This window comes from Mastomys coucha, unplaced genomic scaffold (assembly GCF_008632895.1).
Source record: "Mastomys coucha isolate ucsf_1 unplaced genomic scaffold, UCSF_Mcou_1 pScaffold15, whole genome shotgun sequence".
In the NCBI taxonomy this organism is placed as follows: domain Eukaryota; kingdom Metazoa; phylum Chordata; class Mammalia; order Rodentia; family Muridae; genus Mastomys; species Mastomys coucha.
This window is the reverse complement of record NW_022196897.1, coordinates 36,964,508-36,981,089: the sequence shown is the minus strand read 5'-3', so window position 1 is coordinate 36,981,089 and position 16,582 is coordinate 36,964,508. Positions and strand designations below refer to the sequence as shown.

General features: G+C 43.5%; 1 protein-coding gene across 1 annotated transcript in view; it reads right to left on the bottom strand.

Annotated features, from left to right (window-relative positions):
• The window catches only part of Kif5c (kinesin family member 5C), a 161,767-nt gene that overhangs the window by 76,452 nt on the left and 68,733 nt on the right, over positions 1–16,582 (bottom strand). Inside the window, exons 4-10 of the mRNA XM_031370185.1 lie at positions 10,951–11,055; positions 7,971–8,019; positions 7,670–7,725; positions 6,813–6,900; positions 3,357–3,481; positions 890–994; positions 390–538 (exon numbers count right to left, since the gene is read on the bottom strand). Of these exons, the coding sequence (XP_031226045.1) occupies positions 390–538; positions 890–994; positions 3,357–3,481; positions 6,813–6,900; positions 7,670–7,725; positions 7,971–8,019; positions 10,951–11,055 (677 nt within the window). The remainder of the gene's footprint in view (positions 1–389; positions 539–889; positions 995–3,356; positions 3,482–6,812; positions 6,901–7,669; positions 7,726–7,970; positions 8,020–10,950; positions 11,056–16,582) is intronic.

The following is a 16,582-nucleotide window of genomic DNA, read 5'->3' as shown; positions in this document are numbered from 1 at the left end:
TTTTTAGTTGTTTTTATGAATAACTTTGCAATGGATTTCAAGTTCCAAATACTGGAGTTAAAAGGGCTTATCAGTCTTGAGATTTACACATGTGAAATCCTATAGCGCTAAAGGTTAGGCTTTGAGTCCACACAGAACAAGCGTAGCTGCACCAATGAGTTGGGTGTTTGTTTTGTTTTGCTTTGTTCAACATCATTCTCACAGGCACACTCCTGACCACTTCTGAAAACACAATCCCTGCTACCTCCCTAAGTAATGCCTCAAGTTTACAGGTCACCTGCTAGATGCAACTGAATAATTATTGGCCCCTTTAACCGTTGCTCCAAGCCATTCATGCCTATGATCCATTACCTAGCTCAGAGCATGGGTTCTGAGACCCCCACACGTACCTCTGTCCAAACATCAGCGTGGACTTGGTCTCAGCTTCATTGAAGACTGAAGGAGAACAGCAAATGACAATGGTAGTCCTACAGTTCCCACCCAGAGAGTCCTGGAGAATCCGAGTCATCTTGCTGTCCCGATATGGTACATGTGTTTTCTATTTAAGAAAAGAAAGAGTATTGGTTTTGACAATCCATTCAAAGAAAAACTACAGAAGCAAGCTGGCCAAACTTAGAAACACATGGAAAGAGGATTTAGAGCCAGGTCTTCGGATCTTGCCAAAGACTGTCAATTCTATGACCCATGTCATAGGAAGCTAACAACACCATTCATACTTCCTAGTGGAGTGGAGCTCCCAGTGACAGGCACTCCAGCCAGGAATCCCTCTTCCAAAGAGGAAAATAAATGAGTGTCTGGGATGTGTGGCAATCCATCCCAATAAGAATACACAAATCCCAAAGGCAGCTTCCCATAATACTATTTAATAGATGGTGACAGGATTACTTACTGTCCCTTCTGCCAAGGCAGAGATCACATTTCCAAGAGCAGACAAAGACTTGTTGATATTTTTAGCTTCATCAAGAACAGCTCCCTCAGCACCAGTTTTGCTGACCTACCAAGGGACAGAAAAGGCAGTGAGGAACATGTGAGCACAGAGCAGAAAATCGGAGCCCACAGAGGGGCAGCAGGCAGGCCCTTTAGGGAAGCAGGGAATGAAGGTGAGTAAGAACGGCCCAGCAGTCTCTGGAGCAGGGAAGCTGACGATCTGATCTTCCTCGCTGTCATTTTCCTCTCAATTGGGTTTTAGTGGAATGGCTGGAATGGCTCAAGTGGGAGAACTGTAGAGACTTCCCTGGGGGACATCCATCCAGGAAAAGCAGGCTCCAGAAGCGCTGTCACTACAGTGAGCTAGGCCCTGGGGGACTAAACCATAGCCTCCCAGTTACATGGGGTCTGGTATGGCACAGTGAGGAAGACATTTATGAGCCCCAATTTCAGGCAAAAGACTGAAGAATGGGGACAGGTGTTCCAAGTATTCCTTCTCTACTTTTTTTCCATAGCATGGAAGGAGGGAGTGGGGAACAAAGAAAGGAAAGAAGGGGTGTCTAAAATGCAAAAGGCTTGTGGAGACATGAAAAGGCATGGACGTGTGTGTAACACTATAAATTTATAAATTTGGGTTTTCTTCTATAGCTCACCATATACAGTGCCTCCTCCACTGAGTTAGTACAGATAATTTCACATTTATAGCATTTAATCTAGATAGAGAGGTTTACAAATGCTGCCAATTTTTCTAAAGGAGGGAAAAGGATTCAGTAAGATTTGTCCTGGCTGTCTGAATAAAAGCAGGGTGAACAGCTGCTCTCTAAAAAAGAAAAAAAATGGAAAAGAAAAATGGAAAGAGGAGAAATAACTTAGAACAACAATGGATTCAAATATATGTAAAGGAGACTCCCCTCACCCACTAACAACAGAGGGGAATGTCATCCAGGAGCAAGGTTCTGAAAATAGTCCAGGCTTCTTTTGCACCCAAACTGTGGAGGGCACCCTACCTGTAGACAGAGACATCATGGGCTAATGGGCCACAAAAATTAGCAGTCTATTACAGGCATTTTTAGATGATCTCTAATTTGAGCATCTTAACTCCATGAAATATTCAAAGCAGGGACCATCCATCACCTTCCTTGGCAGGCAAGGACAATGAGCCCCAGAGAAGGCTCCCTAAGAGAAGGCATCCTAAGAGAAGGCACCCTAAGAGAAGGATGGCCCTTTGGGATGATAGGATCGAAAGCCCAGAGCTCTGTTCTCAAGACAGTACATTCATATGGACTCATCCAGGAAGAGCAACATGAAGGAAAAAAAAAACAAAACAAAACAAGCAGGGATGCTGGAAACACCTCATTAGAACCTTTAACAAAAAGCAGCAACTGCCAGTGGGAGGCAGTTGTCAGGTATATTTCAGCCCTAAATAACTCATCGGCACATGGCTCTCTGAATGGGCCTGTACCCAGCATGGCAGTCCAGTCAGCAGTCAGTCTAGATCTGGACAATGTGCTCCCTTCATCCTGATGAGTGGCTGAGAGTGTGGCCAGCCGACACACATAACATTTGAGGTGTCCAGCCAAGTATAGAGGACAATTCAAACACCATGACTTACGGGGAGGTCTGTAGCCATAGTTAGGGTTCAGGAACTTAGCAGTGTGAGGCAATCAGTGGTAATCACCTGTACAGCTAGGGAGACTGACAGAGCTTCAGGGCCTGCCCTGATGAGGACACCCAGCTGATGTCACTGATGATGGCAGAAATAGGAATTGTGCATGTGTGCTGGCTCTATGATGCAGAGGTTGTGCCCTGCCAGAGTGTGGCCGCGGGAGCATCCCCTGGTTCTGAGGAAAGGGGTTGGTGTGGAAAGAGTAGTGATTCTGGGTGTGGTCTTAGCCAGTGCATGGGAGCATAGAACAGAGCACAGGTAATGGAGAGAGGATCATAACAAAACCAAAGAAGACTTCCCAACCCAGAGGACCCAATGCCTCTCATATGAGACCTGTTACTTCAAACACACTGCCATTGGATAGGAACATCAGCAGAGCGCAGGTTCCAGACCTTCCCTCAGCAAGGCAATGGTGCAGAAGCAGGGCCAACCGATCCATACAACAGATGGCTCCATCCATCCTCAGGGCCCCCATCCCGCTTTTGTGCAGCTGCCTTGCCAGGCTAAGTCATACTAACACCTGCTTAATGCCATAGGTTACAAAGCATAAATGAATCTGAGCCTCTGGTGCACATGCCTCTGACAGGAACTGGACACTCTCACTCAGCCTACGGGACATGAGACCGCAAAGAAACCAGACAGTACCAGGCCTCGATGTTTTAAACCTCTAAACTAGGAAGTAAAAGACACAAAACTTATACAACTGTACACTTGAACAAATAACAGAGGGAAATTATAGATAATATAAATAAGAACCAATTACCTTTTCACTCCCAGCCAAATCAACCAAATACAGCTTCCCGCTGAGTTTTTTTTCAGTCTCCACATTCTCTTGCTTAATGTTAATCAGGAAGATACTGTGACTCCTAGAGCTGTGTTCATTCATGTCTGAAAAGGAAAATGGTTTTCTGATCTGCAGAGGGCACTGAAGCACAGGTAGCAAACCTAGTCTTTAAAACACAGCCAATCATGTCACCCCGCTGCAGCTCTCTGCAGTCAGTGAAGCCAATTTGGGGATGTATCTGAGGCCACTGTTTCTTCTTTTAAAAAGAAACAAAACAAAAACAAAAACCCCACTCATTGTAGCGAGGACAGATTTACAATGCCTTCAAGTAACAAAGGAATTCACCTAACATTCTTGTTCAGCACTTTAAGTTAACAGACTCTCAGGGTCTGCCAGAAGCCCCATGTCCCATACCCTACTCTGTCTCAACCACCAAGAAGCTCACAGCTTCCTTGCTGTTCCTGTGGAAGTCCAGGAACTTTACTACAGTGTAGTGCCTGATCCAGTCTGTCCCACCCATGTGTGTAGCCTGAGCTTCCCAGACCTACCACACGCTTCCTTCAAGGAAGATTAAGACACATTCCTCTATGACCCATGTTACATATGCATTGGCCTCCCAGATTAAACGGTCAGGAGACAAAGGGAAGTGCTTCCCCTTTCAGCAGAACCCAGTGAGTGTCACAGTCAACTTTCACCAGGCCTCAGAAAGCATCTCACCAGCCAGGCAGTGGTGGCACACGCCTTTAATCCCAGCACTTGGGAGGCAGAGGCAGTCGGATTCCTGAGTTTGAGACCAGCCTGGTCTACAGAGTTCCAGGACAGCCAGGGCTACATAGAGAAACCCTGTCTCGAAAAACACACAAAAAAAAACAAAAACAAGAAAGAAAGCACCTCACCAGATTGTTCCTTAAAAACTCTGAAGATCCCACTTTAAAAAATCACAAGTAAATAAATTTAGCAGTGCTACATGCTAGAAAAAAATCAATTTGTAAAAACCATTTACGTTTCCATTCCTGACCTAAAAAAAAAAAATTAAGAAAACAATCTATTCACATTAGCAATAGAAAGGATAAAATAGGAATAAACTTAAAGAAAATGACAGATTTTATGACAAAAGTTACAAAATGTCACTTAAAGATATTAAAGCAGATAGAGATGAACAGGAAACATAACCCATGATCACTTATTAGAAGATTAAATGCTGTTAAGATATCAAAATTGGGGCTGAAGAAATGGCTTTAATAGATAAAGCTTGCTGAGCAAGCATGAGGACTGGCGTTTGGAATCCCAGAACCCATTTAAAAGCTGGTCAGGCATGGCAATTATCTGTAATCCTGGTACTGGAGAGGCAGAAACAGAGGGGGCTCAGAGCTAGCTGGGTTAGCTGAAACTGTTAAGTACTGTGTCCGTAAAGAGTTTGCCTCAATAAAAATAAAATATGAAGATCGAGCCAAAGAGATATACAATATCAACTTCAGATCTACAGACATTTATACACAGGCACACAAAATATGCACACATGAACATGGGCCAGCCCACATGTGATCCTGCTTACAGACATTCATACACATTTAAAAAAAAAAAAAAAAAAAAAAAAAAAAAACAGGCAGGGTGGTGGTGGCACACGCCTTTAATCCCAGCACTTGGGAGACAGAGGCAGGCAGATTTCTGAGTTGGAGGCCAGCCTGGTCTACAGAGTGAGTTCTAGGACAGCCACGGCTACACAGAGAAACCCTGTCTCGAAAAAACAAAAACAAACAAAAAAAACGAAAAAACAAAAAAAAAACAAAAAACAGATGTAAATTTGTTGCCAAAATAATCTAGCCAAATATGACTATCAAAATCTCAATGATACTATCTACAGAAATAAAAAGCATCTATCCTAAACTTTTAAAAATCTACAAAATCACACAACATTTGGAATAGTCAAACTGATCTTAAAAATTAAAGCTGGAGCTGGGAGACAGGACAGCCCATGAAGCACCTGCTGCAAAGGTCCCTGAGCTCAGGTCTCAGCTGGGGAAGATGGAGCACTGTGGAGACACACACAGTGAGATGGTGAGATGTAGCCCACAATGCAAGTGGACTTAGCAACAGAGCACTGTTAAATATACTTACCACACTAAAATAGAAACCAGAGCTGGTAAGATGACTCAATGGGTAAAGACACTCACTGTCAAGCCTGACATCCGAGTTCAATTTCCACATATTAGAGGAAAACCTTCAGGAGTGGGTTCTCCCTAGCTTCCATGTACACATCTACACAGCATGCATGCACACGTGAGCATGCACTCTAGTGAATGCACACACACACACACACACACAAATAATGTGGAAAAAAACTTGACAGAATGATAAGGTCACTACTAACATTCTAGATTCCAGCTCTGAAGTTGGCAGCCAGTTCTGGTACACTGTGCATAATTCATGACTGGCGGCTTAAGAAACGCAGCAATAAAGTTTTGTTGTGTACATGCGAGTTTCGGGCAGAACACCAAGAAGCAGTGTTTCCTACACTGTGAGCAAGCCTAGGTCAGCTCTGAAAACTGCCGCGTACATGATCGTCATTTCACAAGCTGTGGGGTAAAGAAGAGGCTAAGAATTCCAGTTCTGAATCACAGAACTGGAGCCCGTCCACATAGGAGCCTTAGACCAGCTCTTAGAAAGGTCTAGACCAGTCACCAACTAACTGCTTGAATCTCTTCTATACAGTACCTTCACTCCCTTCCTTGACATCAGGCTTCACCTGGGGCAGCTGCCAGGCTTAGCGTCCTGACAGTTGGTCAAGCCTGTGTACCCAGCTGCCAGGCTTAGAGTCCTGACAGTTGGTCAAGCCTGTGTACCAGTGACAGTTGGTCAGCAGTGCATTGTATCTTCCTCAACATCAGAACCCAGAGCATCAATGAATTCACTGCCCACACATCCTCTCCTGATTTTTTTTTTCTCTTCTGAACTTGAAATTCTTAGATCCTTCAGCTCTGTATAAACTTACACTCCTTTGTCCACATCCCTCTGAAAAAGACAGCACTAGTCTCTTTAAGGAGCCTCTGCCGCTCTGATATATACATACAACTCCCTGGGATGAGACACCTGGGCAAAAGCTACCTGGCACATTAGCGCATATAAGTGTGCCTGCTGTGAGACATGCTGCAAGGACTTCTTGGAAGCTGCCCTCTACAGAGGTAGACTTCCAACTGTTTTTCCTTGTGTTTGACATGAATTGATTAGCTTGGATTTGCTTTCTAAGCCTTTTATCAGAACCCAAGGAATCTCAGGCAATGCTTCAAGACCTCAGAGTGCAGCACAGGGGCTGGGGTCTGCTGGTTCACTGCTCTCTGCTACCTTCCCCCACATCCTCATCACCCAGCCATCCTGTAAAGAGGGTGGATATCGCTATGCTATGTGACAGCATAGACATCACCCCCCCACACTTACTTGTCACAGCCACATGTCGATTTGCTTTGCCCTCATCGATCACATCCATGACCTCCTCCGGGCTTGACACAAACCTCTCAGTGCACCCCTGCAAGAGTCAAAGGCTGGTCAGGTCAGCCATTACAGTGGTTGCAAAGCAACAGCATCTCAAAGCAGCTAAGCATCCTTTCTCCCCTAAAGGTACAGCTAAACAGAAAGGCTGTGATGCTGACCAACAGGATTCCCCCTTGCCTGGGGCTTGGATTCTACATTAAAGAGAATTATGAGCTAGCCCTGGGAAAGCCAGATGTAAAGCTGGAGGAAATGCTTTTTAAGCTCATGCTCATACCCTAAAGCAATGCTTTCAGGAGGCAGAAATTAAAAGAAGAAGATCTATGAGAGGGGAAGAAATGAGGATGTACTGCCTCACCCTCCATCATTCACCATTTCAGCCATCACACAGTAGACAATGCTACAATAGATTTCTGTGAGGTGCACAGCATATACCATTGCATTCAATCCCAAAACCTCTTTTAAATACTAAATATTAAAATTTAAATAATAGATTTCATAAAGAGGGCTGGGTATAATAGCTCATAGCTTATACATGAAACACTGGATTAGATTCCCAGCAAATAATAATAACAATGGTGATGATAGTGATGATGATGATGATAATAATAATAATAATAATAATAATAATAATAATAATTTGCATATAGGAAAACTACAGTTGAAGAAACTAAATATTGATTTTTATGGCCATATCAATATTATAGATAATTATGCCTTTTGGATATTCTCTTTCTAGCATCTCATGTAGTATTTGGACAGTGACCAGAGAGAAGTTAGCTGCATTGTTCCAAGTCTTTGCATACCTTTACATAGGGGACTCTGTTTTTGTCTTCATGAACAGCCAAGTTGGTCTTGGACACTGTGGTGGTGAAAATGATGGCGTGCAAAGAAGGAAAAGGGAAGTTAAAAACCCCGTGCTCCAAGAAGAACAGCTATGGTTAAAAAAAGAAGCAAGTTTAAGCTGTGGCTGGGAAGAGCACACAGCCTGAAGGCAAACATTGCTCTAAATTTTCATCAGCTGTCCAGGCAGAAGCATGCTAACTCATCTCAAGGCCCCTGATCTTCAACTAAAGAGCAAACACAGCCCATTCAGGTGGAACTTACCATCAAGCAAGTCCCTTATTTTGTCCAAGTAGATCTCAAAATAGGAAACCTAGTTAAAGACAAATTGAAATTGAAAGAGAAATATCATACCACATTTTAAAAACATCACTATCAAACTCATGAAAGCTTTCACTGTGGCTGAGAAGAGGGGACACCAAGGGAAAGGTCAGAGTCCTGAGCACAGAGCCACAGACCCCCTCGTGTGTTCCCTCTGGCTTGGCCATTGTGACCTACCCATATGTCAACCATGGACTATTCTCTACCTCTACACTTCTGACTCCTCTGGTCCCCGGTATTTCTTATGCCGGCTGCTAGCTAGCCTCTTACAAGAGGACCCAAGTTTAACCTTAGCTGAATACCAAGCAAATATCCATGTGTGGTAATAGCCATAAGAGAAAGTATCCTAAACAAGTGATGGTCAAACATAGTAGACTTTACCCAATTGCATGATGCCACAGCCTCGTCAGATCCACGGGAACACAGCTTACACATTAGCATGAAGGAAACAAGGCGAGGCTAAGGATGCTTGGAATTACAGGAGCTCAGACAGATACCTGAGAAGATACTGATGAAGCCACCAGGTGTGGGGTCTGTGAAGTATTGGGAACAAATGTGGCTTAATAAAGACGATTGGCTAGGTGTGGTAGCTATGCCCATGATCCCAGATTAGAAGGCTGAGTGAGAGGATTGTTGTGAATCTAAGGCCAGCAGGCGCTACAGAAGATATTCTTTTCAAAAATCAAAACCAAACAAAAGATAATTAGACTGTGGAAGGGAAAGGAAGCCTTCTAAATAATTATTCTCAAGCTTTAGCTTTTGGGGGGGCGGTTAAGAATTAATATTAATATTGCCTTAACCAGACAGACCCTTTCAGTTTAGCATATTAGCATGTAAGTTCAGAATGCAGAGACCACACAACTAACTTGTCCACTTACAATTCTTATTAATAGAAAAGCAAGTTTAACTGAGAATGCATAATGGGAGCCTGCACGATAAGATTTGATTCTAGAGACTGAAGGAATATTCTCCCTCCCTCCCCCCACCACTTCAAGCCAGAGCCATTCTTAATCGTAATAAGATTCTGACACAAGACACTATTTCCAGGGAAGTAATTGGTTTAACATCTTACTCAGGATTATCACTTAAGACCTCTACAGTAGTTTAAAGTGTGTCAGCATAAACAGCCTTAAAGGAGTACTAAGCTTCTAAATCTTGATCCCATCAAAGCAACACGCTCCGTATCCCCAGACATACATAAGGAAGCCTGGCTAGGCTCAGAGAAGAAAGCTTTCAGCAAGGAGGAGACCACGGTGTGCTGGGTGTAGCTCGTAATTGTGCAAAAAACAGCAATGGCTTTTTGAAGTGTAAATTTAGGAACAGCTTATTGGAGAAATAAATAAGGGGAGGTTTAAATTTTTTTGATTGCTGCATTTATTTATTTTGTGTGGGAAGGTGCACATGTGGGGAAAATTTGTAGGAGGAAGTTCTCCCCTTCCACATGTGGTGCTCAAGGATTAAACTTGGATTGTCAAGCTTAGCAGCAAATGCCTTTACCCACTGAGCCATGTAGCCAGGCCAGCAAGAGGCCTAATACAATGAAAAGGTACCAAGTATCAGTTGGTGCTAGGGCTGTAACTTGAAGCATCTGTCTGTGCCTGAACTTCTGCTTCCTCATTACTAACCCACTGGGTCCCGTGTGCCAAGGTTCAGGTCTTCAGGACAGCCTCTCCACTGAGCTACCCTGCCTTCTTAGAACAGCCTCTCTCCTCCCTGCCCTTCAGCCCCTCTAGGCACAAAGATGGAGAAGCAGACATTGTATGTATCTGGGGGACACAGAAGCAAGGCTAGGACTGCTCTAGACTGGCCAGCCATCCCCTCCCTAGGAGAAGATAGGATTGGAAACACAGAACATTCATCAAAGGGCTGCCATCCTGCCCAAGACCACACTCAACAAAACAGAGAGCGAAATTTAGAATAAAAAGGCAAGTGAAAATAGAGAAGAGTAGGGGTACAGGTAGTGTGTTTTGGGGTGGTGGAAATATTAAAGAGTTACATAAGAACAATGATGATACAGTTTGGGAAATAATCTAAGCTCCACAAAAATGTATTTTTAAAGGATGGATTTTATGCCATATGAACTATATCTCATTTTTTTAATTTACAAACAAAGGAAAATCCAAGGCTGTAATTCTCTAATCTCCACAGCCTGCTGTACACTGCCGCACAGTCTCGTTATGACACGTCTCTTTGTTTAAACAAGTAGCCTTCTGGAATTTACAAAGAAGTTCAAATTTTATAATTCAACAGAAATAATAATAGAGTAGAGGTCTCCCTTTCAACTCAAATTTAAGCAAGATTAGCATTTCTGGGTTAAAATAAAATAATAGCAAAGAGGAAGAGAAAAAAGGCCGGCGAATTCCCTGCCAACACTTCCCAGAGAGGGATGAGTGTGTCATTACCAAGGGAGTAGGGGTGTGCATTGCTTCTGAGAGCCACACTACTCAAGACAGCAGGGGTGTGCATTGCTTCTGAGAGCCACACTATTCACGACAGCATTTGAACTGGTGGTAAGTTTAACCCTGGTCAAAAAACTATTTTCCAAGTTTATTTGGCCATATAATGCTTTTCTCTGGCATCCTCCCTATGGGTAACACATTGGGGATTATGTTCCAGGGAACTCACATTGGGGAATAGTGTCCTGACCCACACACAGAAACGCATAGGGAAAAGGGGAGAATCCAGGCAATGGGTAGGATGATTCCATCCTAAAGGGGGCTTGTATGTTTTTAATGTTCCTATTTCAAGCAAACCAATCCAAATGCTTAGTATTGACCAAAATTATTAACCATAGGGTCTGTTTCCAACAGAATGACACTTGAATTAAAAGAAACCATCTTGTATATCTATATAAACGGAGAAATACTGAGTAATATGACTTGGGGCCGAGTGGCCTGTCTTGTTCTTAGTAAAAAGTACTCACCTTGATATGAAACTCCAGGTTCTCATCCATGGAATAGATGTGATCAAAAATATCATGTGCGATCCTCGGTATGATACCCATGAGCTGAGGATCATGCAACTTTCCCTATGAGCAGAAGACACAGAGCAATCAAAGGAGTGCTGCGAACACAGAGGAGAGGAGCAGGGGTGTCTGCCTTTTCCAAACACTGTCATTTAATCTGTAAAATCCAAGTTGATTTTGTGGGTCATGTTTTCTTTGTTTCTGTACAACAAACAGAAGTTTTTAGAACGATTGGTAGAGAAGGCTAGAAATGGGCCTAAGTCCTGGCTTAGCCCAGGGCTTCTTAAGCAGAACCTACAAAACAGGAAGAACGCACTCGAGCACACACACACACACACACACACACACACACACACACACACACACAGAGGCTGTTGGTTCCCTGTGGAGCTCCCCTCTGTTTCCAGCAGAGGGCTATCCTGGCTATGTGAGGGAAGTGGAGGCAGGGACCATCTCTCCTCCTGTGTGAATCCACACACACAGAAGCAGTGAAACCATGGGAGGAAGAAGACAGGAGGCAAATAAGCATGCCTTAGTTTAACCTGTAATAGTTAGAGACTGGCCAGAAAACAAGTCAAAATAAGCTAATCCCAAATAAAATCTGCTTGAGAATGGATAGATTCAACCATTGTTTAAGATTTTCTAAAATCCTTACTCTCAAAAATACCTTCTTCAGGATCATTTTACAGACTAGCCAAGAAAATCCATTCCATTGATCTCTTTTTGAAATCTATAATCTCTGACTGAACTGTTCTAAATATGTTTTTACTCCTTTTAATACTTAAATTGACTTGAAGGGTATTCTTACATTCCTTTTTCCCACTTTTATTACCAGATGGAGGGATAAATACTCTTTTGAACATAACTAAATACACTTTTATGCCCAGAATTTCTTTTTCTATCTATGAGGGTTGTCAAGAGATGCCTTGAGTATTGAGATGTAGATGACCTATGGGAGGGAATGGAAGAGATAATATCCAACAATTCCCACTAAAGGGATCCTGAAGTACTTAAAGCCCTGGCCTTGGTGGGAGCTTAAGTACACAACTCCACAGGATCTTCTCTGAATCTTACAGTGAAATGAGTATTCAAGTCCTCTCCCAAGTGTTAAACAACCTATATGCCACGAACACAGCCTAGAGATCTACAGGGATGGGGTACCTGAAGGAGATTTTAGACTTTTAGGAAGTTACAAAACTCTAGAAATAGTAACACAAAAGCCAGTTTTCTCCTCAGTCCTCAGGGATGCCCAGAAACCTTTACAGATTCTCACAGACACCTGGTCCACATCTGCCCAGTCAGCAGCCTTCACAGATTCTCACAGACACCTGGTCCACATCTGCCCAGTGCCCTGAAAGCCACCTTTTTTTCCCCTCGATTAATCCTCTTTTTCCTCCAGGTATTCATCACACAGTGCTCTCCTAAAAGGAACTTCTAAGTCAACATTTGAGTTTGCAAGAGCAAAAACCCACATGGACAGAGGCATTAAAGATGTGCCACCAAGCACTTGGTATCTCAATTTCTCAGCACATCTGACCCCTGACTCCCTACTCTACTATAAGCAATAGGAATGCAGAATTCAGATATGCCTGGCTACTCTCTCATCTGGCTCTTTTGGCATGCTGCCCTCATCTATCAAGAACAATAAATCAAATGATGTATTTACATTGTGTTTTAGTTTGGTTCTAGACACACTAAAAATAGGGTTGGCCTAACTCTCAGGGGTTACTGCATAGAATTAGTGCAGAGCTCAATAGAATATATGAAGTGTTCCCAGCCTCAGGAAGGACTCAATACATGTTAGTGTATAACTTTCAGCTCCCCACAGGTCCTCACTGAGCTGGAGTGGGGCCCACTTGACCTAGGAAGTTATAAGCCCTACTCCAGGCTGCTGCCTTATGGTGTCTTAGGAAAACAGCACCAAATAGCTGAGCTTCAGAGTTTCAATCCTGATCACATTTAAATCACATAGGTCATCATAAACACAAGCTAAACAGATCACAGCCACAAGCTCTACATGCAGAAACTACTGGCAAAAGAATCCCTAGGATTCTTTAAAAAAAAAAAAAGAAAGAAAAGAAAAAGAAAAGAAAAGAAGAGAAAGGAAGGAAGGAAGGAAGGAAGGAAGGAAGGAGGGAGGGAGGGAAAGAAGGAAGGAAGAAAGGAAGAAAGAAAGAGAATCCCTAGGATTAAAAGACAGATTTTCTTCCAGTTAAATTTTACTACCCACTCAGCCAATCAAGTCTTTTCAACAAAACCTAATCCATGATCATCCATGACAGCTTCTTCTCTGTGACCCAAAACCACAGTATAACTGGTAATCTAAAAGCCATTTATACTTTACTCAAATTTCTTTCCTAGATGGTTCTCTTCCAACAGATCATCTTTTATTGATTCCTGATATAAAATTAGCCTGCCAAAATAACCTGGGGCAGGGAGTATGTGTGTGGTATTAAATAGTATATACATTTGCTATGGCAAACATATATGGACATGTGGAACATATGTGTGATATAGGGGAGGGTGTGATATATATGAGATATGTGTCTGTTGTGTGACAGTGTGAAAAGAGTTGTATGTGTGTGTATGTATGTGTGTGTGTATATCTATGTATATATAATGTATTTGTGTGTGATGCATGCATATAGAGGATGTCTGAACAATATATGCTCTGTGTGACATATATGGAATGTGTTTTGCATATATTTAAACATGTGGAATATTCCTGCATAAGTAGATGTATCTGTGTCTAAATAATGTACGTGGGAGATGTATGTGATACATGTAAAATGCCTGTGTGTGACATATATGGAAAGTGAATGTATAATATATACAAATGCCTTTCTGTGTATGTACACAAGCATGTGTGTGTGAGTGTGTGTGTGTGCGTGCGTGTGAGTGTTCGTGCATGTGTGTGTTCATGTGTGTGCGCATATGGGGTGGTGTGGGTGCGTGTGTCTGTGTGTCTGTGTGTGCGTGCTCATGTGTGTGTGCTCACATGCGTGCGTGTATGGGGGGTGGGGGTGCGTGTGTGTGTGTGTGCATGTGTGTGTGTCTGTGTGTGCAGGTGTGTGAAGGTATGTGCAGGTGTGAGTGTGTGTGTAAAGATCATACTGCTTCCAGATGAAACATACATACACAGATACAATGTGGTCACAGGCTACGAAAAAGGGTGAATTCAGGGACCATGAAGGCCCTTCCAGCTGAGGCAGTAGATGGATTCCTTAGGAGCCCCAGAGTGTGCAGGATGATTGAGATCTAGACTGGGCAGAGGCTGTGGACAGCAGGGCTAAGCTGGCAGCAGTAAAAACAGGAACTGAGAGCAAGCATGCCCTATCAGAGACAGCCAAAGTGTAGTATGGCTCAGGGCTAAGAGAGGAGAGACACAGTAGAGAGAGGTGGGCTGCTGCCTATCACTCCTCTGAGGGACTAAATAGGACACTTGACAGCTGTGCTCTGTACAACTCTCTCCAGAAACTTTTTCAACTGAATACAGCCTTCCAGGAGCAAATCCAGAAGGAAAACCAGGACATGGTCCACTGGCCACTCAAGACTCTGTGCTCTCTGCCCAGTGACCTCCTTGATGTCCAGTTTCCTCAAACACTGTAGATGGTAAAGCAAGAAGCCAACAACATTTGAGCACCATATACTCTTTATTTTGTTCAGAATCATTAGGCAGGTTTTCAAGGTGGCTGGAACGACTACAGGATTCCTATGGCTTCCAGACATCCCTCTAAACAGAAAGAAAAGCACAAGGTGTCTCCAGCATGCTTGAAGAGGGCCACTGGGTGCAGGGACCAAGCATCATCCTTTCCAAACAATAGACCAAGTGGTAAGACAAGTCCCACCCTCAGCCTGTCTGCAGCCAGCCGCCCAACATCCTCTCCACCAACCTGCATATTCTCCTGAGAAGTCCACCTTGCATGATGGTGCCTACCATCCTCAGGACCAATACTGCCCAGTAAGTCCTATTTTACCTGAAAATCCCCTTAAATGCAGTATCATGAGAAGCTAATCTTTCTAGTTTTATGGAGGATTATGTGTTGTTCTTGTTTAATAGAAGATAAGGGCAACACCACTGGATATCAGACAGAAAATTGAGGAATTAAAAAAAGAATGCTTTAAAATGTGACCGTCTGCTCACTTGAGAGCTAACATCCCTTCTGAATGCTTTTGAAAGATCTCTGTGTGTATGCTGAATATACAAAATCCTCCTTTTAGAAGACACAATGCCTGCAGAACATTTCTTATTTAATTGCATTCCAGGGTCTTGAACTTCTGTTTCCTACAGTCTCTAACTTTAGCTTGCAGCAATCCCCTTCCCCTGGCTTCCGTTTAACAGACCCCTACCCTCCTCCAGCCTCTTAGCACCCACAGAGCAGCAGGATCCAGCATGGGGGCTGGGTAACATGGAAAAGGTTCAGCCAACTCCTTCCAGCTGCAGGCAGAGGTCACAACAAAGAGAAGTAACTCATGATGACTGACAAACACGCATAGATGATAGAATCTGGGGAAGTCAGATGAGAACGGTATGGAGTCCAGCTCCTCTGAGGTCCCTCAGGAGTGTGCTCAAGGCCCCAAAGGCTCAAGTGTCCCCACAGCAGCACAGGACCACCACAGTCTTTCCCCATCAGCTACAACCACCCACTTTTGCTCTGGCATCCTCCTCTGCAGGGCAGTCTCTCTCAGTGTCTACAGTTTTTAAGTTTCTGACATTTAGCAAAATACTTTACTTTGTCAATGATAAATTAATCCCAAAAGCTTAAAATTCACTCTTGTAAGCATTCCCTAATAGTTCGGTGATTTAAAATAGTAAAGTATTCTTTCAAGTTACATAACACCTTACTCATTTTTCAAAACCTAAAAACTGATGGGTTCCCTCTTGAGATCCCAAAGGAACACTCTCTCCCTCTCCCGCTCTCTCCTCTCTGTCAGTCCTCCATCCTTCACCTTCAGCAGAAGTGGGGCTGAGATTGTATGCAACTACAATTTCACTAGTACCTACAAGATCAGAGCCCGGTTGCCCTTGAGAGAAAAATGGGGGGCCAAAGTGGGGCCATGGACACACCAAGGCCAGATCTTCTGGAATGTACTACTTAGGGAGCAAGGTGCGTAGACAACTAGCTAATGTAACCCATGTGTTGGGCAGTAGTCCTGATGGAGAAGAAGAGGCAAATGAACCTCATGTTTAATTTGCACAGTCTCCAAACTGCTTTGTCTTCTGCAAAATGGGCAAAAGAGAGTCAACACAACAGAAATGAGATCCCCAGTATCCCAGCCCATGCTCCAATCAGTGCACAGAGCCAGGAAGAGTTTAGCCCTGCGCCTTTGAAATCTCCTCTTCAATAGGAATGATTCATGAGCTAAATCTATTCTGCAGCAGCCGTCTCAGGGCTGTTCCCAGGAGGGATTCATAAATGAACAAACCTTAGTTTGAAGGATTAAGGATTCATCCTACCCTGCTGGCTTGTAAGCTGAATTCTCCAAACTCACTCTGTGGTTCTGTTTCATATAACCTTCCTCCCCTCCCCTCCCCTCCCCTTCCCTCGCCTCTCCTTTCTTCTCTCCTCCTCTCTCCTCTCCTTTCCTC